Source organism: Procambarus clarkii, chromosome 63 (assembly GCF_040958095.1).
Source record: "Procambarus clarkii isolate CNS0578487 chromosome 63, FALCON_Pclarkii_2.0, whole genome shotgun sequence".
Classification (NCBI taxonomy): Eukaryota; Metazoa; Arthropoda; class Malacostraca; order Decapoda; family Cambaridae; genus Procambarus; species Procambarus clarkii.
In genome coordinates, this window is record NC_091212.1 from 20100286 (window position 1) to 20124634 (window position 24349).

The following is a 24349-nucleotide window of genomic DNA, read 5'->3' on the forward strand; positions in this document are numbered from 1 at the left end:
TATGATGGGCCGCTGAATACCTGGGACATCTTTTGCAAACTTTCCTAATAACTGTATTGCAGCATCAAATACAAAGTCACGGAAAGTGGGCTTACGTCCAGTTCTCACAAGGTACATGTTGAAACAGTTCAGCATGCTCATGTCCACAAGATGGAAGAACACTTTTTTCATCCACCTACATGTCTTCCGCACACACTCTGCAGTGCCAATCATCATGTCTGATTTATCAATCAACCGCATGTTGATATTATAGTCTAAAACACAGTCTGGCTTATATAGTGGTGCGTTTGTTTTATGGCTCACTTTCCCACTGTTCACCATTGTTCCATCATGAATTGTTGTCAACAAGTTCACCTCTCTTTTGTCTTTCCACCGAACTGACAGAATGTTATCACTTTTCCTTCTCTGACACTCACCAACTGCAATGTCGTTGTCAAACACAGGCATTTCCCTTCATTGTGGCTTTACTGTACCAACCAATCCGGTTCTATTTTCTAGCAAGAACCGAGCTAGCAAGGGACTTGTATAGTAATTATCTGTGTATAAAATGTGTCCCTTGTTCATCCACGGAGCCATGATGGTCTTCACTACACTCCCCGAGAATCCATGTTCGTCGTTACCGGGAATGTCTACATCACTAGCCGAGTACAGAATCATGTGTAACACGTATCCTGTCTCACAATCACAAAGAACAAAAAATTTCAGGCCAAATCGGTTTCGTTTTGAGGGAATGTACTGTTTGAATGGAACACGTCCCTTGAAAAGTATGAGAGATTCATCAACCACCAGCTTCTGTGCTGGTACGTAAAAATCTCTGAATTTTCCAATAACATCGTTCATGTAGTGCCTCACTCGCCACAGTCTATCATCAGGTGTTCGGTCCTGAACACTTCCAAAATGTAGACACCTGAGGAGTATCTGAAACCTGTCTCGTGACATATATTTCCCGAATAAAGGTGTTGGTATTGTCTTGTCCTTGCTCCAATAGTCATTTATTGCATGTTTGTGACAGTGCTTCATCAACAAACAGAGTGCCAAAAACACATACATTTCCGCCACTGTGGTATTTTTCCAACGCTGCAGTCGTGAAAATTCTGTGATTTCCCTCTCAATCAGGTAAGCAGCATGCAGGTTCGTTTGGTGTACAATGTATTCCATGAGTGGTTCATCATAGAATGCTGTAAAATATTCCATCTCAGCCATGTCCTCACCTTGATTAGGGAAAAGGTTTGTAATCCCTACATCTTTATCGTCAAAGTGAGGAATATTAGGAATAAAATCGTCACCATCACTCCACTCAAGTACACCAGGCGTCCTGCGAGATGCAGAGGAAAGACGGCGAGGAAGCGATGCATACCGGCGACCAGGAGCTGAATACCGTCTGCGAGAAGCACGGCGGCTACGTGCACGTGAGGTGGGTGCACGTGAACACGAGGGTCTTGGTCCCTCATGTGGTGCCATGCGGTGGCGCTTGGCTGGGCGAGATGCTGCTGACGCGACAATTTCTCGCCCAGTTACACCACTGGTACCAGCCACAGGCTCAATAAAACTTTGATCTGAGTCACTAAACCCAGAAAAGGAGTCACCTCCCTCTGACTCGTCACCCTCAAACAGAAAATATCCACAGGAACTGTGAGGTCGTGGTAGAATTGGGGTAGAAAATGGGCGAGGAGGCATGGGAGAGCGTATAGGCCTCGCCATGGCATGGCGGTCATTCTCACTTTCACTGCTGCTGCTACTATCTCCCGACAACTGTGTATAATCCTCATCGTTGTCTGAATCGTCAAACACACTTTCTTCACCTTCAGAGAATAATTCGTGGGCTATTTGCTCTGGGGTGAGGGACTGAGTGGTGCGTGCCCGTGAGGCGTTTGACCGTGCGCTCGCCATGGTGACTCTCGCTAAACTGAGGCCTCCCATGCCATCGGAGCGTGAGCTGGATTTTTTTTCAAAATGGCCGCTGTTTACTAGAGCCCCTGGGCAGCGTATGGGACCCCCAGCTACACCGCGGGCCATTCAAATCGTGCGCGGTACCCATACACTTCATATGAAGTGAAGCGCAGTTGACTGGTAAAACGATTTACACTTCATATGAAGTGATGCGCACTTTAAGGGTTAAGGGTTAATAAAGAATGAGACCTAGGAGTCTCATTCAGGAGTCTCAGGTTTTGGATAGTAAGCTGTTGCCAGAGGAACACACAGAGGAAAATTCCTAAAGGATATACCTTGGGACACAACTTAGAACTAAATCCGTACAAGACATGATGGACCGTGTCACCCAAAAGTGTAAGGAGGCAGTAAACAGGTTTATCCTGGCCCAAAAGGAAAAAACTGAGAAGCAAAAGAAGAATCCGTGGTTTAATAAGGCATGTATGGAAGCAAAGAAACTGAACAAAAGGGCGTGGAGGAACTTCCGAAATAACAGAACACCAGAAAGCAGAGAGAGATACTAGAAGAACCAGGAATGAGTACGTTAGTGTGAGAAAAGAAGCAGAGAAAAAGTATGGAAATGATATAGCAAATAAGGCCAAGACCGAACCAAAGCTACTCAACAGTCACATCAGGAGGAAAATAACAGTTAAAGAGCAGGTGAAAAAACTTAGAACGGGTGAGGACAGGTACAAAAAGAATGACAAAGAGGTGTGTGAAGAACTCAACAAGAGGTTCCAGGAGGTCTTCACAATAGAACAAGGTGAGGTCACTGTACTAGGAGAGGTGGCAGTAAACCAGGTAGCCTTAGAAGGGTTTGAAATTACAAGAGATGAGGTCAAGAGACATCTGTTCTTGATGTGAGAAAGGCTGTTGGTCCGGATGAAATCTCACCATGAGTATTCAAAGAGTGTGCAGAAGCACTTTGCTTGCCACTCACCATAGTGTATAGTAGGTTACTGGAGATGGGAGACCTATCAGAAATATGGAAGATGGCTAATGTCCCAGTATACAAAAAGGGTGACAGACAAGAGGCACTGAACTACAGGCCAGTGTCCTTACCTTGTATACCATGCAAGATGATGGAGAAGATCGTGAGAAAAAACCTAGTAACACTTCTGGAGAGCAGGGACTTTGTGACAAACCACCAACATGGGCTCAGGGACGGTAAATCTTGCCTCACTGGCTTATTAGAATTTTACAATCAGTTTGTAAGATTAAGCAAGAAAGAGAAGGATGGGTGGACTGCATTTTCTTGGACTGTTGGAAAGCCTTTGACACAGTACCCCATAAGAGGTTGGTGTATAAGCTGGAGAAACAGGCAGGAGTAACTGGTAGGGTGCTTCAGTAGATAGAGGAGTACCTAAGCAATAGGAAGCAGAGAGTTACAGTGAGTGGCGAGACCCCAGACTGGCGTCACCCCCCCCCCACAATTTCACGTAAAGTCACCAGTGAATGATACGTAAATGATCTCCCAGTGGGTGTAGACTCATTCCTCTCAATGTTTGCTGACGATACCAAAATTATGAGAAGGATTAAGACAAAGGAGGACAGCTTGAAGCTTCAAGAAGACCTGGATAAACTGAAGGAATGGTCCAACAAATGGTTGTTAGAGTTAAACCCAAGCAAATGTAATGTGATGAAGATAGGTGTAGGGAGCAGGAGGCCAAATACTAGGTATCATTTGGGAGATGAAATCCTTCAAGAATCAGAGAGAGAGAAAGATTTGGGGGTTGATATCAACTTGTTCCCTGTAGCCCATATCATGAGGATAACATCAGCAGCATATGCCAGGTTGGCCAAAATAAAAATGGCCTTTAGAAACTTGTGTAAGGAATCATTCAGAACTTTGTATATATCACATATGTCAGATCAATCCTGGAGTATGCAGCTCCACCATGGAGTCCATATCTAGTCAAGCTTAAGACTAAACTGGAAAAGGTTCAAAGGTTTGTCACCAGACTAATACCCAAACTGAGGGGTATGAGGTACGAAGATAGACTACGAAATTAAACCTCACATCGCTGGAAGACAGAAGAGTTAGAGGGGACATGATCACCATATACAAGATTCTCAAAGGAATTGATATGGTAGATAAAGACAGACTATTTAACACAAAGGGGCACAAACACTAGGGGACACAGATGGAAATTGAGTGCCCAAATGAGCCATAGAGATACTAGAAAAATCTTTTTTACTGTCAGAGTGGTTGACAAATGGAATGCATTGGGGAGTGATGTGGTAGAGGCAGACTCCATACACAGTTTCAGGTGTAGATATGATAGAGCCCAGAAGGCTCAGGAACCTGTACACCAGTTGATTGACAGTTGAGAGGTGGGACCAAAGAGCCAGAGCTCAACCCTCCACAAGCTCAACTAGGCGAGTTCAAAAGAACAGTTTGAGAGAAGCGTATGCGTAGCTTTCCAACTTCAGACTTGCTTTTAATTATATGGATGGTGAGATACTAAAGAAACAGTTCACAACTTTTTTGAGACCAAAATTGGAATATGCAGCAGTTATATGGTGCCCAAATTTCAAGAAACACCTAACTATCCTAGAGAAGGTGCAACGTCATGCTACAAAATGGCTTCCGGAACTGAAAAACAAGGGATACGAGGAGAGACTAGAGGCGTTAACCCTTAAGTTGCGCAACACATCATATGATAGGTTGAGTGACTTGCTATAAAATGCGCATCCCATCATATGATGTATGGGAGTACTACGCAAGATTTATACAGTCCGCGGATACACGGGGTTCACCTCACCTTCATCAAGGCTCTTGTAAACAGATGCCATTAAAAAAAAAAATCGTGGTTTTCCGGGTGTGAAGACCTCAGTATTGAGTGAGCCACCAAGCCTGATGCACGTAGCATGAGCTCACAGCACTGCTGTTCAGCTTGTGACCACAGCATCGCCTAAAAATGCCATAATACACATGTTCATGCTATTATTTAGCAATGATATTATTACAGAAGACCCATGACTGTGATAAAAATTATGAGGATTCTGATAATAGCAGGATTGTTGTGATAATTAGTGCTGTAGTGGGAGGAGTAACCTTGGTGGGAGGGAGGTAGCATTGTCTGCTGACTCTGTGTGACCAACTTTTACTGTCTGGACTCACTATACCAGCTTAGCTGTTCGCTATGGTAAACAAAACATGCAGATGCTTATATATAACGACTGCATATAAAAGCAAAAACAGTATGGTGGGAGGAGAATGGTGGCGAGTCAGGTAAGGTGAGGGAGGGAGGGAGGGAGTGGCAGCCAGTGGCGGGCTGCCACTGGCTGCCACTGCCACTGTCACTCAGCATACCAACTTAGTGGTTCGTTATGGTGAACACGAATGTAGATACTTATATATAACGTGTATATACAGTATAATAACAGCAAAAGGAGTGTGGGGGAGAAGCCATTTTGGTGATGGGTGTGGCAACATCTGCATGATTTGTCATGTTGGTTATGCTCAACCACTATGGCCACTATGCTCTTTGGGCATTATACCGGCTTAGTTGAACAGTTATGGTGAACAAAACATGTAGATACTTATATATAATGTCTGTATATAGGGTAATAACACTACAAACAGTATAGTTTGGGGTGAAATTTGAGTGCGTCTGACCTTGAATGTGTGAGGGAGGCAGCCGCCAGCTGACTGTGTGTAGCGACGTCTCTTAGTGCCTGAACTAACCATATCAACTTATTGTACAGTTGTGGTGAACAAAACATGTAGAAACTTATATATAACATCTGTATATAGTGAATAAAAGGTAAGGTAAGTCAGGTGAGGTAAGGGAGGGAGGAAGTAGCAGCCAGTGGCAGGCTGCCACTGGCTGCCACTGCCACTGCCACTCAGCAAACCAACTTAGTGGTTCGTTATGGTGAACACGAATGTAGATACTTATATATAACATTTGTATATAGTGAATAAAAACAAAAACAGTATGGCGGGAGGAGAATGTGGGCGAGTGAGGTGTTGAGGGAGTGAGTGGCAGCGAGTGGCTGGCTGGTGTGTGGTGGTCACTCCTCGATGGATTTTGACTCGTAATACCAACTTAGTGGTTCGTTATGGTGAACAAAATATGCAGATACTTATATATAACCTGTGTATATAGTGTAATAACCGACAAAGTATTTGTTCACTGTTTGATGAACATAATAATTGAATTAACAATATGCATACCATATTTTTGAGTACAGCGATGATTCACTCATTTTATTATATAAATATATCACACTACACACTATTGAATAATATTACAGCAAAAAAAAACTACAAAAAATCAATCTGATACTTTGAAATAATTAGGTAATTATCTCTTTGTGGCCACTCCTGCCTGACAGCTGGGAACAACAGACCGTCTGGGACGCACGCAGAGTCAACGCCAGTTTTTTGCCAGACTTCCCTGCAAAGTGGCTTCCCTGTATAAGTGGCATATATTATAGTGGGCAATATATATGCCACTTACGATTTTTTATTATTTTCCCCATGATCAGAGAACATAAATTAACAGGTTTAGAAGAATTTTTTTTTTTTTTTTTTTTTTTGGTATGTGCCTGTGGGTGACAAATGCTAATTAGCCCTGAGGAGCACAAGGGTTAAGCATGCCAAAACTAGAAGATAGAAGAAAATGAGGTGATATGATCACCACTCACAATATACTAACAGGAATCGACCAAATTGACAAAGAGGAATTCGTGAAATCAGCAATTTCACAAACAAGAGTGACACAGATTCAAGCTAAGGAAACAAAGGTGATGAACAAAGATGAACATCATAGATTATGAAATTTACAGGGCATTAAATTCAGCTATCCAGGAAATTAGATTAGCCAAAAGCAACTATGAAAGAAAACTTGCCCAAAACATACAGGAAGATCCAAAGTCATTCTATGCCTATATACTAAGCAACACCAAAACTAAGGACTCTGTAGGAGCCCTTAAAAGATGAGACTAACCAAGTTATAACTTGGTTGGTTAGTTTGGATGATAAAAGGGCGTCAAACACTTTGAATGAATACTTTACATCCATGTTTACACTAGAAAGATTAGATGACATTCCATCACCCACACAAATGTTTAAAGAAAGTGAAGAGAATGAATTAAGGGATATACCCATAATTTGCAACATAATCAGGAAGAGCATTTTTAAACTAAAAGACTCAAAAGCCCCCTGAGGGGGCTTTTGAGTCATCTACCTCGTGAATGAAATTCAATCCAAAGTCATAAAGGAACTGGCAGATGCACTATGCATACCACTGAAACTCCTTTTCAGAAAATGCCTAGACCAAGGGATCGTGGCAAATGTTACCCTTATTTTAAAAAAAGGCAAAAAGAGCTCGGCAGAAAACTACTGTCCAATCAGCTTGACATCACACATCTGCAAGCTCATGGAGAGAATCCTATGGCAGGGAATCATCCAACATCTCACAGAGGACAATCTTGTAAAATCAATGCAACATGGGTTTATTAAAAATTGATCCTTACAAACCTGCTCACATTTCTGTGGGGAGCCCCTTCGGCACCCTGCAACTATCGGACTGATATAAGCTATATTAGGTCCCGAAGTTATCTGTGAATGCAGCTGTTAGTATTGGGAAATCTATAAATGGCTCCAATAGTCAAGGAGGATTTAAGGGATTCAACTGAAAATTGAGCAAAAGTATATTCACAGTAATCATCTCTATCACTAATGACACTGTTGCAGATGAATGTATCTTGGTAGTACTGTATATAGCTGTGTCACCTCCTTTTTGTTAGGCCTACAGTTGTGAATGGCTCTATAACCAGCTAAGTTGAAAAGTTGGGTATGGTCTTTACTTAGTCAGGTTTCTGTTAAAATAATGAACGATAGTTCAGTACCTAATGCTGAGAGCAATGCATTTATATCATCAAAATGTTTACCAAGTGATCTGACATTTTGTTTGAAAACTGATATGCAAGTGTTATTTCGGAGTTTGTTTTTTGCCTGGTGTGCTGTGTAATACCTGCAGTGGTGATGATCAGTGTGTTGGTTATTGAAAATTTGAAATAGTAGATTTTGTTCAGGATCAATATCAGCTTGCATGTGGATGCAATGGAGTCAAGGTACAATAAGGAAAGCAAGTACAGAGCAGTAAAATACTAAATCTACTAAAAATATAACATAATTATGGTAAACAGATAAAAAAAAGTAAAAATATGCAAATACTGTATATATATAATAGAAACAAATAATATAAAATGAGGATATAAAATGAGAATATAAAATGACAATCACTGAAATGAGACAGTAATAGCAAAAACAAATGATAGTTATATAAAATAATGGCTTACTTTAATAATATAATTACACTATATTTAATTACTAAAGTTACACTAAGATAAAAATGAGGTAGATCAATTAGAGATACACTCAGGTACACTGAATGATAGAGTTTATACTAGAGGACACAGGCAAAGCCAGTGTACAATGGAACAGGGAAGTATGGAGTATATATAAAATAAAGTAAAACACAAAAAAAAACCAGCGTTGAATGTAATGAAACGCCATTTTCTGGGTGAGTCCCGGAGGCTCCCCGGAGCTATCCCAGGCTGATATGCTAATGTCAGACTTTGGCATCAGTCATGTGTATGGAGTTCTTAGGCCTACCGGGGACCACGGCCAGAACCGGGCCCCCTCAGAGAGGCAAGGGGAGCAATGGCCTATAGAAGCCCCCGTGTAGTTGGAAGCATTCTATGTCTGCCATCGACCGGAACAGGCACCCAGAAAGGTAAGCGCCCCAAAACAAACCCCTATTCTGGTTAAAATTGCTACCTAATACCGAACTAGTGGATAGAACTCCCCAACCGAAAACAAGCAAATTAGTGTGACGTCACACACTGCCGCGCCGCTGTCTGCGCAGCTCCCCCCTCCCCGGGAGGGGGAAGGGGGAGCCCCAGACCCCCCGCGCCGGCTACCCACACCTCAGTTCTTGAGGCTGGATGTCAAAAACGCGAAAAACCGCCGACCGGAGGGAGGGAGGGATGCCGGGGAGCCTCCGGGACTCACCCAGAAAATGGCGTTTCATTACATTCAACGCTGGTTTTCTGGGGGGAGCCCCGTCGGCTCCCCGGAGCTAACTACCCACAGACAGAAAAAGAGGGACTTACCCGGGAGGCGGTCGTCGCTCACCCCTCAACTCGAAGCCGAGACAACTGGCTGCAACCGCCGACCCAAAGCAACACAGGCCCGACGAGGGCCAGGGACATTCACAAGGTAACGAGCAGCCAGGACCCTGTTCGACCGCCAAAATCCCCGCGCCCGAATATCAGACCAAGACATATTCCCAAAGACGGCAGCAAGAGCCGCGAACTTACGAACGTCATGGGCACGGGGATAGACCGCAGGCTGGCTAGACCTAATAACCCTGCGGACGACCTGAGAGACCCGAACCCGCGAACAGGGAAGAAGGGAAACCGGATCAACCCACAGCGCGTCCCCGGACACAGAAGCTGTGGCGCGCAAATAACGGCGAAGCGCCGCAACCGGACACAAAACATGATGCACCCCCGGCCTGACCAACCAAGCATCAACCACCCATGGACCCCTCCGGAACGCAGCAGTCTCATTCTTCGCCAGAAAAGAAGGAGACGGCTGCAAACGAACAAAACTATCACCACGACCAAAAGAGCAGAAACCCCTGCGCCGGAGGAGAGCATGAAGCTCCCCTACCCGACCCCCAGAGGCCAAAGCCAACAAGAAAAGTGCCTTGGAAAAACAATCCTGGACCGAAGGGGCCACAACGAAACGAGGAGATGAAAGGAAAGCGAGCACTCTGTCCAAAGACCAGGACGGCTCAGGCGACGCATGAGCAGGCCGGAGGTGAAACAATGCACGAGACAGCTTGCGAAACGGCGCAGACGTAACATCGATACCGAAAGCAAGCTGAAGCGGCTCCGCCAGCGCCGCACGATACGAAGCGACAGTGTTAGGCATCAGATGACGGTCCTGAAACAACCACGAGAGGAAGGACAAGACCACCCGAACAGACAAGGAGCTAACACGACGAAGACGCAAAAAGAAACGGAAGGACCGCCAGGAAACTTCATACTGCCGCCGAGAAGAAGCCCTCAGGTGGGACACCAACAAGGAGGCCACCTGATCACCATAGAGATGATGATAGACTCGAGTCAAAAAAACCATACGCGAAGACTCGAGGAGAAGATCGAACCAGCTACGTGACGTACCGGCCCGATCTGCTGAAAGAGGCGGAGCCGCGGGAAAACCCTCGGGTTCGGACACCGAGCAACCAGCGCCTGAAACCAAGGCTGGGCCGGCCACCAAGGGGCCAGAAGGACAACTCTCCCCCGGTAAGTCTCTAAGCGAGTCAGGACCTGGAGCAACAGCCGAACTGGGGGAAAGAGGTACAGGAACCCCCACCTCGACCAGTCGAGCCGAAAGGCATCGACCCCGACGGCCTCGCAATCGGGGAAGGGCGCCGCATAAACGGGAAGACGCCGCGACCATGCCGACGCGAAGAGGTCCACTTCGGGGCGCCCGAACGTCTGGCAAAGCCAACGGAAGGACTCGTCGTCGACCGTCCACTCCGTGGAGAGGGGAACGAAGCGAGACAGGGCGTCGGCCAAGACGTTGGACACGCCCCGTACGTGAACCGCCAGGAGAGCCAAACCCCGAGAACTCAGCAGACGAGTCACCCGAAGCGACCAACCCCAAAGAGACAAGGACCGCATCGAACCCCCGCGGTTCAGGCAATGAACCACCGGAGAGCAGTCCGAATGGAGCCGAATCGTCGATCCGCGGGCCACCCGAATCCTCCCCAGAGCAAACCACACTGCCGCGAACTCCCGCACCGTACTGTGAGCTCGACGGAAGGACGGATCCCAACGCCCCTGGCCGGCCTGGTGAGCACTGGTCACAAAACCCCAGCCGAGAGACGACGCATCCGTGTACACATCGAGCGAGGGCTCGGGTAGGCGCCAAGGCACTGAACCCCGAAAAACCCGAAGAGGAAGCCGGTGACGCAGCAACCGACGCAAGGCCCCCGGGGGTCGAACTCTGCGATCGCGAGAGAGGCGGAAGGGGGAACCCCGAAGGAACCAGAACAGCCGTCGAAGCCAAACCCGACCCGGCGGGTAGACCACCATCGCGAAGTTCAGGCTCCCGCACAGCCCCTCGAGCAACCGCCGGGTGACCCGAGGGCCCTCCAGAAACAGACGAAGGCGGGACCGCAGCCGCAGGAGAGACTCCGGAGGGAGAGACAAGGAGGCGGTCCGAGAGTCCCACACGAGACCCAGCCAAGTCCGAACCTGAGAGGGAACCAGATGGGACTTCCTCCAGTTCACCAAGAACCCGAACCCGGCGAGCTGGGAAAGAACCAAATCCCTGGCTAGCAAGCAAGCTGACTGGCTGGGAGCCCAAACCAGCCAGTCGTCGAGGTAGGCCAACACCCGAACACCTAGGAGACGCAAACGAGCCACCACAACCCGTGTAAGGCGTGTGAACACGCGAGGTGCCAGGTTCAACCCGAACGGGAGACAACGAAAGCGGTAACTCAGACGCCCCACTACAAAACCGAGCCAGTCCCTGAACCGCGGATGAATCGGGACATGCCAATAAGCGTCCCGGAGGTCCAGGGACACCATCCAAGCACCCGGCTCCAAGAGGAGCCGAACCTGAGACAGCGTAGTCATCCGAAAGGAGGGGCAATGAACCCAGGGGTTCAGACGGGACAAGTCCAGAATGAACCGCAGGTCCGCGCAGTCCCGTTTCGGAACCGGAAACAGACGGGAAACCCATCTGAGGGACGACGTCGTTTCGACGACGCCCAAGCGTACCCACTCCAAGACGACTCGACAGAGCGCAGGGGAAGAAGCCTGCCCCGCCAGCCCCGACCCCCCAAAGGGGGGAGGGGCCACCCAACGCCACCGCAGGCCGCGAGACACGACCCGAAAGGCCCACGAATCGTGGGACCAGGCGCGGGCGAACAGCGCAAGCCGCCCCCCCCATCGCCCCGTCAAAGGGGCAAACCGCGAAAGGGCCGGCGACCCTTACGAGACCCAGAACCCCGCACAGCGCGAACACCGCGCCGACCAGACGAGGGAGGGTCCGCAGGAGGAGCCAACCCCAAACCTGACACCAGAGGCCTACCACGACGAGAGGAACCCCGAGCCCTGGCACGACCTTTCCGGGAAGACCCACCCCGGGACCCCCGGAAAACCAACAAGTCCGACATCGGACGACAAGCCGCCGACGCAGCCTGAATAAACTGCGCCACGGCCGACTCCCCAAACAGCAGAGGACAAAAAGGGGAAGAACGCCTAAGAGCCAGAGCCCAAGCAGATTCCACGGAGGAACCCAGCACCGCCTGCCGACACGCGAGATGGGAAGCATAGAACAGGGAAACCGCATCCCGCAAAATCGGCGTGAACAGCTTCAACAAGGCAGCCGACGAACGCGCAGCCGAGGACAAGGTGCCGGACCCCGGGACGGACCCAAGCGACCCCACATCCTCCACGAGCCAATCCGAAGACAGCTCCAGGAGGGAAAAGAACCGTAAGGCCGAACACAAAAGGCCCCGAGCGCGCAAGTCCTCCGCCACGAGCGCCGCCGAAAGGGAGGGAACCTGCACATGGAGCTGAATAACGCCCACATCGCGGGGAAGGGCCGGGGCAAACAAGCACTCATTCAGGTACTCAAGTTCACCCCCCAGGAAAACCTGAAGCACCGTGGAAGCTTCCCGCCACTCCAGCGTGCGGGAACGACAGAAGGAATGCCAGGAATCCAGACCAAACAAGGGGCAGTCTGCTAGCCAGGATGACTCCGGAACCTCGTAACGGAGCCAGAAAGGGAACGAAGTCCCAAACCTGAACGTGGACGGATCCATTTCCGAGGCATAATCCGGGTCACGCAGGAGGTAAGCTGCAAAGGCCGCGATGTCGGGAATTACAAGCTGAGCAGCACCCTGCGCCCCTACCAGTGCAAACTGCCTCTTACCTGCCGGTAACAAGGGAGAACAGAACACCCAAGAGCCCAACAGGCGGCCGAAAAACCGAAAGGTAAAACGGACCAGCAGAGGCAGACCCCGAGGAGCCTGTGGAAGGTAGCCCCAAGCCCCAAGGGCAGTACTTACAGGGCACCTAGGGAAGGCAGCCCTAGGCGCATGCAGCCCGAGTACTGAAGATAACTCCTGGCTCTCGCACCCACAAAACTAACACCACACTCAAAGCACAGTGCAGTAGCGACACCGGAGCCAGAGCACACGACCATCGCCCATAGCATCAGCCTCAAGAACTGAGGTGTGGGTAGCCGGCGCGGGGGGTCTGGGGCTCCCCCTTCCCCCTCCCGGGGAGGGGGGAGCTGCGCAGACAGCGGCGCGGCAGTGTGTGACGTCACACTAATTTGCTTGTTTTCGGTTGGGGAGTTCTATCCACTAGTTCGGTATTAGGTAGCAATTTTAACCAGAATAGGGGTTTGTTTTGGGGCGCTTACCTTTCTGGGTGCCTGTTCCGGTCGATGGCAGACATAGAATGCTTCCAACTACACGGGGGCTTCTATAGGCCATTGCTCCCCTTGCCTCTCTGAGGGGGCCCGGTTCTGGCCGTGGTCCCCGGTAGGCCTAAGAACTCCATACACATGACTGATGCCAAAGTCTGACATTAGCATATCAGCCTGGGATAGCTCCGGGGAGCCGACGGGGCTCCCCCCAGAAAAGACAATAACAGAGATGACAATTTTAAAAAAAGAAAACACTTTTGAAAGGAAAGGCAGAGCTATAGTACACTTTGGTAGTTAGATGAGACTATAATTTAACTACTGGTTATTCAGCTGTTATCCCACAGTCATCCAGGAAATAATTGAGGTGTGCCTCAGTGGTTATAACATAAGTTTTTCCAGAGTCAGACTTCCTAGCTCTAATTTTACCATCTCGCACAAAACAATACTTAATTGCCGGGGGAATTTTTGCAGATTCCACGCAGTTTAAATAAGAGTTTTTGTCGGAACTTGGTCAGACATTTATTCACATAAACAGTGGGTTTACTAGAGACTGCGGTTCTGATAAGGTCTGACTTGCGGGAGCAGCTATCTAATTTAACATAAATTTTCCTGTTATTTGTACCAGATGATTTAATACCCACTCTATAAGCTGATTTGATGTCACTTGCTTCGATTGTATATCTCATCTTATTCTGCAATTCCTGGATCACGATGGCAGCACAGTCTTCTCCGTCAGTTTCTTGGGGAAAATCACATGACGAGATAACGACAGAATCAAGGAGCTTATGTTGGTCTGATTCATCTTGGGTAACATTGTGTTGCTGTTGTAGGGTGTTAAGATGGTTTTCAAACTTTTGTAACATTTCTTCCTGCTTCTTAGTGGTTTCTGCTGGGTTAAGGTTAGTAACTGTGTTCTTAAGAGAGCTTAATTCCTGTTCGAGGAGGTCGACTCTGGTAGACAGATCTTGATTATTCCTGAGCATGGCTGTAGCTTCACCTTGCAGGTTCATTATTAAGGGCGACTGCTCTTGGATTACTGTCATTTGGTCTTCATGTATTTGGGTTAATAACCTGAGCCATGGGTTATCAGCAAAGCACTTGAAGTCAGAACAAGGGGCGACAGCTCGTTTAAGTTGATCCACATGGTTACATAATTGTTGCATGGCCCTTGTCACTGATGTCGCTCCACCCAGCCGAGATGTTTTGTTATTGTTGATGTGGGGAGGGTCAGTACCCCCCCCGGTGGCCCCAGAGGGGGGGTGACAGCTGCATTATTTCTGTTGCTAGGGTTATTCCTGATAGGTGTGCTATCTTTCTTAGTGGCCTTGCCGGACTTGGGTTTGTTATGCATGGTAACAGGATAAATGTAGGAAGGCACAATAGGGAAGACTCATTGATGTGGCAGCAGTGAACGTTAGGTACAGCTTCCTCCAGGGAGCAACACTAGTGAGGTTGAAATGAGATAATATGGGTCTTGTTGATTGTTTCAATCACATTTGGGTCACTGAGTACTTAGCTGCCTTCTGGGGATGCTACATCATTTGTGGGTTGCTGAGAGCTGGTTTGTCTTCTCCTCGGTTTGTTGTGGCCCCTTCGGTTCAGGATTGTTTTTCTAAGGCTCTTTTCTTGTTGGCATTGGCCTCTGGGGGTCAGGTTGAGGAGCTTCATGCTCTCCTCCGGCGCAGGGGTTTATGCTCTTTTGGTCAAGGTGATAGGTTCGTTCGTTTGCAGCTGTCTCCTTCTTTTCTGGCGAAGAATGAGACTGCTGCTTTCCAGAGGGGTCCTTGGGTTGTTGATGCCTGGTTGGTCAGGCCGGGGGTGCATCATGTGTTGTATCCAGTTGCGGCTCTTTGTTGTTATTTGCGGTTGTTATGTTGTTATTTGCGGGCCACGGCCTCTGTGAATGGGGACATGCTTTGCCGGAGCTACGCAGACATGCGGCGCAGCTCGGGTGACATCATGCTCGTTTGCTTGTTATCATTTGGGGAGTTCTGTCTACTTGTTTGTCTATTTTAGCCATTTTAACCAGAATAGGGGTTTGTTTTGAGGCACTTTCTGGGTGCCTGGCCCGGTTGATCGCAGACATAGAATGCTTCAAATCCCATGTGCATTTCTATAGGCCATTGCTCCTCATGCCTCTCCGAGGGGGCCAGATTCTGGCTCCCTATGGGGAGCCAGAATCTATCTGGTCCCCGTAGGCCTAGAACTCAATACTTACTGACTGATGGCAAAGTCTAATGATATACATATCAACCTGGATAGCTCCGGAGAGCCTCTGGGTCTCACCCAGAAAATGGTGTTTCATTACATTCAATGCTGGTTTTATACAAACACACTTTGGAACTTTTCATTTAGCATTCACATATTTCTTTTTCATTCTCAATAGTTCTGTTCCACATTTTCAATCTCTGGATTTTATCCATTACATGCAGCTTGCTATTAATGAATTTATAGAAAAGGCCTGAATCTTTTTTACATTTGTTCATTATACCTTTCTCAAAGTTCCTTTCTGCCTCTCTCCTTACTGCTGTGTAATTGATTCTTGCTTGCTTGTAGTAATTATCTAAGTAATTACCTAAGCGTAGTTACAGGAGGAGTGCTACGCTCATGGTGTCCCACCTTCCCAGCACTCTTTGTCATATAACGCTTTGAAACTACTGACGGTTTTGGCCTCCACCACCTTCTCACCTAATTTGTTCCATCCGTCTATCACTCTGTTCGCAAAAGTTAATTTTCTAATATTTCTTCAGCATCTTTGCTTAATTAGTTTAAATCTATGACCTCTTGTTCTAGTTTAAATCTATGACCTCTTGTTCTTGAAGTTCCAGGTCTCAGGAAATCTTCCCTATCAATTTTATCAATTCCTGTTACTATTTTGTACGTAGTGATCACATCTCCTCTTTTTCTTCTATCTTCTAGTTTTGGCATATTTAATGCCTCTAACCTCTCCTCATTGCTCTTGCCCTTCAGTTCTGGGAGCCACTTAGTAACATGTCTTTGCACCTTTTCCAGTTTATTGATATGGGCACCATACAACCGCTGCATATTCTAGCTTTGGCTAACAAAAGTCGTGAACAATTTCTTTAGTATTTCACCATCCATGTATTTAAAAGCATTTCTGAAGTTAGAAAGCGTAGCATAGGCTCCTCGCACAGCGTTCTTTAAGTAGTCCTCAGGTGATAGTTTCTATCTAGAACCACCCATTGGTGGTTGCATTCAGGTCCTCTTTCACATAAAGCCTTACACCTCCTGTTGTTGTTGTTCTGTCTTTTCTGAATGGTGGATCATACCCTGGGAGGTGGAATTTTCCTTCAATAACGTCCTCTCATCCCCATGTTTCACTAATGATAAAGATAACAGGATTCTCGGCCTCAGCATATGCACACAATGCATCAAATATATTCACTAGGTTTCTGGTATTTGTACAGATGCAATTTAAATTTCTTACGTTGTTCCTATTGGGCTGAGAGATAACTCCTGAATTCTGCACATTACTATTCTGTTCATTGTCACTGGTCTTGTGCCTGTTTAATATATCCTTATTTGCATCATACGTATAAAACCCATACAACGATCATTTATATCTTCATATGACAATATCTGCATTACCCTATAAATCAACAATTGACGATGTCCGCAGCCCTCTACGCCGTCTTAACCTGCGATGTCCGCAGGTTAAGGCATATGCTTGGGAGTACCCAATGTGCAGGTTCAAAACCTCCACATGGCTCCTACCGATTTTGTCATTATTATTATTATTATTATTATTATTATTATTTACAGACAATTGTTAAATTACCTTCCTGAGATTGTTTGGCTACTTTACTGCCTACACAGTATAAAGTACTGTATATCTTTACTGCCTACACCGTATAAAGGCTGACTGCAGACCACTCAACATTGATGTACAGAAATATCACTAATTATCAGTACACTGTACGGTTACTATTGCTGTGAAGTGCATTCACACACGACATGGACAAGAAAATGCAATCTCTCTCTCTCTCTCTCTCTCTCTCTCTGATAAAAAATAACCAACCGATCTACTCTATAAAATATGATTGCATGAAGCTGACTCACCTTAAGCTTCATATTATATGCTCCAGTTCCAAGGTCAGCAATAATGAGCTTCGATTCTCCATCTCCATGAAGGTCGGCCAAGGCCACACAAGCACTGAATGTGTACAGTGCTGCCAGAGGATCATGATGAGCTGTGAGCCATCGTTCACTGCAATCAAATAAGAAAGCGAAATATTTGTAATTATAAGATAATTAGCTTAAACTATAACTATATTGCTATTTGCTTATTGAGGTCCTCCTAAGTCAATTACTGAGGGTCTTGCCCAGGATGTAACAAACAACAGTTGCCTCAGGTGAAAGGAAACATGCCCATCCATTTCTGGTCTGCCCAACCATTGAACCCAGGATCGTCAATTGTGAGCAGAGGATGAAGACCACTGGGCTACAGGACCATAAAGATGAAAGTCAATACTAACAATTCTTACCCCTACTCAAATCTCTGAATATGTTAGATATTAAGTCACTGCACATTCTCTCATGTGTATTATATATATATATATATATATATATATATATATATATATATATATATATATATAAAACGCTGAACCGTAATGCCAATCCTGACCTCAAAAGCTTCATTGAAGGTTGTAACAGAACCCATGAGCACCACACCAGAAATAAATTCAGTTTTGATATTCCAAGAGTACAACTTAATCAAACTAGAAATGCTCTCCAAATCAAGGGACCCAGAATGTGGAATGACCTTCCCAACCATGTTAAAGACTGTACCTCTCTCAACCAGTTTAAGATAAAAACGAAGCACTACCCAATAAATTCCCTGTAACCTACCTTACACCTCTATTGTCAACCCATGTCTGTTTTCTTAAACAACGCTGTTTGTCGACCTAATTGTATTTGTGCTGCTTTTTCAGCCATGTTTCCCCCTTTTTTATCTTTATTTTTATTTGTTCTCAACACATATTATTCTTTATACTCAATTAGTATTAAGTTTTAGTCATTAAAGTTTTTCCTGCCCGAAATGCTTTGCGTAATAGTGGCTTTAGGCATTGTATGTACTAGCTTCATCTATAAATCGATCAATTTATGTAAAATCTCTTGTATGTATGTACCTTATTTGAATAAACATTTTATTTTATTTTATTTATTTTATGTCTTGAGATGCTATTAAGCCATAAAATCATTATATACTGTACAATTTTATATAACTTAAGAATCATGAACTGTGTATAAAATTACAAGTATTATGTTTATTTAGCCCTAGGGAATTAAAAAGTGACTAACTTTTCTGCCATGATGATTGTGGTGGGTGCTAGAGATGTCTGAAGTCAGTGCTATACCCACTGGCTGTCACACCCTGAAGGCTAGATACACCCACTGGCTGTCACACCCTGAAGGCTAGATACACCCACTGGCTGTCACACCCTGAAGGCTAGATACACTCACTGGCTGTCACACCCTGGAGACTGGAATCACACACTGGAAGCTGCCTACACAGTATAATGGGTGACTTGACAGCCTGGAGGATGATTACACAGCCTGGAGGCTGACTACACAGTCTGGAGATTGATCAATCTCCAAACCCTGGCGTTGGCCTATATAGTCTGGTGGTTAACTTTAGAGCCTAGAAGCTGACTACACAGCCTGGGGGCTGACTACACAGCCTGGGGGCTGACTACACAGCCTGGGGACTGACTACACAGCCTGGGGGCTGACTACACAGCCAGGGGGCTGACTACACAGCCTGGGGGCTGACTACACAGCCTGGGGGCTGACTACACAGCCTGGGGGCTGACTACACAGCCTGGGGGCTGACTACACAGCCTGGGGGCTGACTACACAGCCTGGGGGCTGACTACACAGCCTGGGGGCTGACTACACAGCCTGGGGGCTGACTACACAGCCTGGGGGCTGACTACACAGCCTGGGGGCTGACTACACAGCCTGGGGGCTGACTACACAGCCTGGGGGCTGACTACACATCCTGGGGGGCTGACTACACAGCCTGGGGGCTGACTACACAGCCTGGGGGCTGACTACACAGCCTAGGGGCTGACTACACAGCCTAGGGGCTGACTACACAGCCTGGGGGCTGACTACACAGCCTAGGGGCTGACTACACAGCCTAGGGGCTGACTACACAGCCTGGGGGCTGACCACACAGCCTGGGGGCTGACTACACAGCCTAGGGGCTGACTACACAGCCTGGGGGCTGACCACACAGCCTGGGGGCTGACCACACAGCCTGGGGGCTGACCACACAGCCTGGGGGCTGACTACACAGCCTAGGGGCTGACTACACAGCCTGGGGGCTGACCACACAGCCTAGGGGCTGACTACACAGCCTAGGGGCTGACCACACAGCCTGGGGGCTGACTACACAGCCTAGGGGCTGACTACACAGCCTGGGGGCTGACCACACAGCCTAGGGGCTGACTACACAGCCTAGGGGCTGACTACACAGCCTGGGGGCTGACCACACAGCCTAGGGGCTGACTACACAGCCTAGGGGCTGACTACACAGCCTGGGGGCTGACCACACAGCCTAGGGGCTGACTACACAGCCTAGGGGCTGACTACACAGCCTGGGGGCTGACCACACAGCCTAGGGGCTGACTACACAGCCTGGGGGCTGACCACACAGCCTGGGGGCTGACTACACAGCCTAGGGGCTGACTACACAGCCTGGGGGCTGACCACACAGCCTAGGGGCTGACTACACAGCCTGGGGGCTGACCACACAGCCTGGGGGCTGACTACACAGCCTAGGGGCTGACTACACAGCCTGGGGGCTGACCACACAGCCTAGGGGCTGACTACACAGCCTAGGGGCTGACTACACAGCCTGGGGGCTGACCACACAGCCTAGGGGCTGACTACACAGCCTAGGGGCTGACTACACAGCCTGGGGGCTGACCACACAGCCTAGGGGCTGACTACACAGCCTAGGGGCTGACTACACAGCCTGGGGGCTGACCACACAGCCTGGGGGCTGACTACACAGCCTGGGGGCTGACCACACAGCCTGGGGGCTGACTACACAGCCTGGGGGCTGACTACACAGCCTGGGGGCTGACTACACAGCCTGGGGGCTGACTACACAGCCTGGGGGCTGACTACACAGCCTGGGGGCTGACTACACAGCCTGGGGGCTGACTACACAGCCTGAAGCGTGACTATATAGTATTAAGGCCATCAGGTGTGACACAGCATGAGCACTCTTCTACTTCTTCTTCGCGATAGGTATAGTTTGCATGTCAGGTTTGTCCTGTCGATGAGTGCACGAGTGGTGGTGATGGTAGATGCGGCAGTCACAGTGACGCATCAATGTTCACAATTTGGCTGTTGTTGGAAGTTATCGATGTCTTCTATTTGTTTGATGATAATAAGAAAAATAGACATATAAGTAGAAATGGACTTAGGATGACAAAGATGAGGGTTGGTGTTAAAGGTGGTATCCAAATGTTGTTTTATGAAAGGTGTGGATTAGTCAAGAGACAGACTGTGAGTATGTTTGGGAGTTTGTCGCAGCAACTGTAAACATTCTTCGTTACTATGACAACCAGGCCTAGAGGGTGCCGGACTAGGAAATATTTTATAGTTTAAGTTTTAAGTTTTAAAGATTCAATTTTTTTTATTCAGGTAAAAGTACATACATAGAAGATGAGTTGCAAACATTATGTTGAATTTATAGATAGAGTTAGTACATACAGAACCTAAAGTAACTAATACGCATAGCGTTTCGGGCAAGGTCTTCTTCTTTCTATATTATTTATTTATTTATTTATTTATTTATGCATATACAAGAATGTACATAAGGAATGTGAGGATACAAATATGGTAATTACAGTCTTGTAAAGCCACTAGCACGCGCAGCGTTTCGGGCAGGTCCTTAATCTAAGAAAATTTTAAGGAGGTAAATACTTGTAAAATTTATAGACAAAAAAAGATAACAGTTACATGAAATGTAAAAAAGAAGATGAGAGAAAATTGTAGGTACAGTATATTAAAGCACATAGGTAGCTAAGATTGATTGCAATGACAGCTTGAATGGTAGTTACAACAACAACAACAATACAATTTTATTTAGGTAAGGTACATACATACAATAACGGGTGGTCGGCGGGAAGGTCGGCCATCTTGGCGCGCGGATTGAACGCTCCTGGCTGGACTTTCTTTCCACACCTTACCTGGAACTCATCTTTAATTCAGCTGGCTTCTTTGGGCCAGTGTGTGCTCACTGCAGCTACCCAGGGGCTCACAGGACCGGGGGAGGCCGGAGCCTCCCAAATGGACGCCTCCCCGAGCGGGGGCGCCATGGATGTTGACAGCAAGTCCCAGAGAGGAAAACGTCTGCTAGAAGATGAGTCGGCTGATGCTGCCCCAGAGCGAGATGCTAAGAGGATATCCTCCCCTTCAGAAGACCTTAGTCTTGTGGTACCCCGTTCCTCGTTTGTGGTAGTCCTAATCCAGTCAGAATCAGGTCAGTGCGTCTTTGCAAATCCTCGTACCTTAGGTGCAGCAATCGAGGCTTCCGTATTGTGGCCACATTGCCTGCCTGAGACCATACGTACCCTGGGTAGGGGTGCAGCACTCAAGCTACATATCAGAAAGGAGGCTCTATCACACATCTGTGTATCCGACATTAATAAGTTGGGGGACTGGCCTGTCAGGTGCCGACAGGTATTGTCGCAGGAGGAGGAGTCTCGGGCCCGGTATGGGAAGATTGGCCCAATTGACCAGAGTGTAGATGTGGATGACATCCAGGCCGCTCTGCAGGTATTAGGGGGTGCATCAGTGAGATTATTGGAAGTTACCAGGATTCGCGGAGCAGCAGGGCCGACATCCATGGTCCGTGTAAAGTTCGATGGGCACCTCCCTGACCGAGTGGCACTACACAGGACCTCGTATCAGGTTCAGCCCTACAATTTCCCTGTTTTACGATGTTACGCTTGTCATCTATTGGGCCACAGTCGCCTGACCTGCCGTAATACAGCACGGTGTGCAAACTGCGGCAAAACTGGCCATTCAGACAGAGATAACGGTGGGTGCTCTGCTGCACCCCGCTGCTTTTTATGCCATGGCCATCATAAGGTTACGTCTAAGAGTTGCCCTGTATATCTTGAGGCCCTCCAGTTGGACATCGATCACAAAACAGCGGGGACACCTCGACATGAGCTGTTCCAGAAGTTGCGTACCCTCAATCAGCCTATCGCTTCTTCTCGCCTCCAGGTGTTCCCTGGTCGGGCCTCTTCACAAGTAGGAACTAGCAGACGCTCTTGCCTGTCCCAGTCACATGCCACATACGCCCAGGTTGCTAATCGATTTTCCCTTCTGGGTAGCCTTGACACTGACGGAAACTCATCCACGGATACAGACATGGACGCTCAGTCTCGGCCGGAGCCTAGCACTCGTCACCCTCCTGCCTTTCCTCAAAGAAGCCAACACCGGCGTCGTCGACACACCCATCGATCAGGAGGTACTGCTCCAACAGACAGCCCTGATGATCCTCTGGTCCCCCAGGCACTTTCCGAAGGGATTGTGACACCGGGGGAACATGAGGCCCAGAGTGAGGCTCCCACCAGTCGCAGACGCCGTCAAGAGAGTTCGCGAGCCGACCACCGCTTCCGTCAGGCAGAGAGAAGCATAGATCAACATCCTCTTGACTGGAAGTCATTGATACCACATATTTTACTTACTTTGTATGAAGGTTTTATGGCTTTTTCTAGTGGTTCCCCCTTTGGAGACGTCTGTGCACTGGTGGTCAAAAAGTTAGCTGTTGTATTTCAGGGATAATGGCGCCCCATCCTGAGAATACTGTGGTGTTTTGGAATGCCCGCTCCCTTTTTAAGAAGACGCAATTTTTACGCAATTTTATCGCCAGCGCACCACCGTTGATCGTGGGACTCTGTGAGACTTGGCTCACAGACGATCTTTCCTTCACAGTGCCGGGGTATTCTGTCTATAGACAAGATCGGCCAGTACGGGGTGGAGGGGGACTTGCCCTCTTGGTCAGGGACTCAGTTCCCAGCTCCTTGCTCCGGATTCACTCCTTCCCGGGTGGACATTTAGAATTCATGGCAGTGAAGGTCGCCCTCTCCCATGGGTGGGGCACCTTTGGCGTTCTGTATAACCCCTGTCTACCGGTAACGAAGAAGGAACTAGAACACTATTTTGGTCAGATCACAGACACCTGCCTCGTCATGGGTGACTTTAACGCTCGGCACTCATCATGGCAACCCATGCTATCGGGTCGCCACCACAACATGGCTGGCCGAGCCCTATTTCAGTTTCTCCTTGACTCCCCAGACCTCTCCTTACTGACGCCGCCAGGTTTGGGAACTCGGATAGACCCGCTAAATGGCCATACTTCAACACTCGATCTTTGCATTGGAAGAGGCCCCTTCACGATGGCGCAGATATGGACCGGGCCGTACCTGGGTAGTGATCACCTGCCCATCGTCATCTCCTTCGGGGGCACTGTTCGTCCTGCTCTGACCTCCCGTAGATCCAAATGGATCTTCTCGGAAGAGGGGTGGCATGGCTATGAGGCGGATGACTGGTTGACCCTTCCCCCAGTTACTGCAGATCTCCATGGGTCAGCAGATGCTCTCTCCGAGTCCCTCTTCAGTGTAGGCTCTCGGCATTTCAGGAGGACTAGTGGCCAGACAACCAATCCTTCCCGCCGTGGGGCACCGTGGTGGACTCCTGAATGTCGGCAGGCAGTACTGGACCGGCGACGTGCGTGGAATTCGTGGCGGCGCCACCCTACTCCACTGCAGCGGCAGACCTTCCGCAGGGCGGACGCCAGGTGTAGACAAACAGTCCTCCTTGCCAAACGCAAGGCCTGGGCTAATTACTGTGCCTCTCTCCGATTCGACTCCTCCTCTGCGGGAGCCTGGG

At 48.1% G+C, this 24349-nt stretch overlaps 1 protein-coding gene across 2 annotated transcripts in view; it reads right to left on the minus strand.

The window, feature by feature from the left end:
• Nucleotides 1-19194, minus strand: part of BBS1 (Bardet-Biedl syndrome 1) — a 185598-nt gene extending 166404 nt beyond the window's left edge. The window contains exons 1-2 of one of the 2 annotated variants that reach the window (XM_045760604.2): nucleotides 18731-19194; nucleotides 17486-17633 (exon numbers count right to left, since the gene is read on the minus strand). In XM_045760604.2, coding sequence (XP_045616560.1) covers nucleotides 17486-17633; nucleotides 18731-18741 — 159 coding nt within the window. In that variant the 5' untranslated portion in view covers nucleotides 18742-19194. The remainder of the gene's footprint in view (nucleotides 1-17485; nucleotides 17634-18730) is intronic. The other variant, XM_045760603.2, reaches the window with a different exon arrangement.
• Between the last annotated feature and the right edge of the window lie 5155 nt (nucleotides 19195-24349).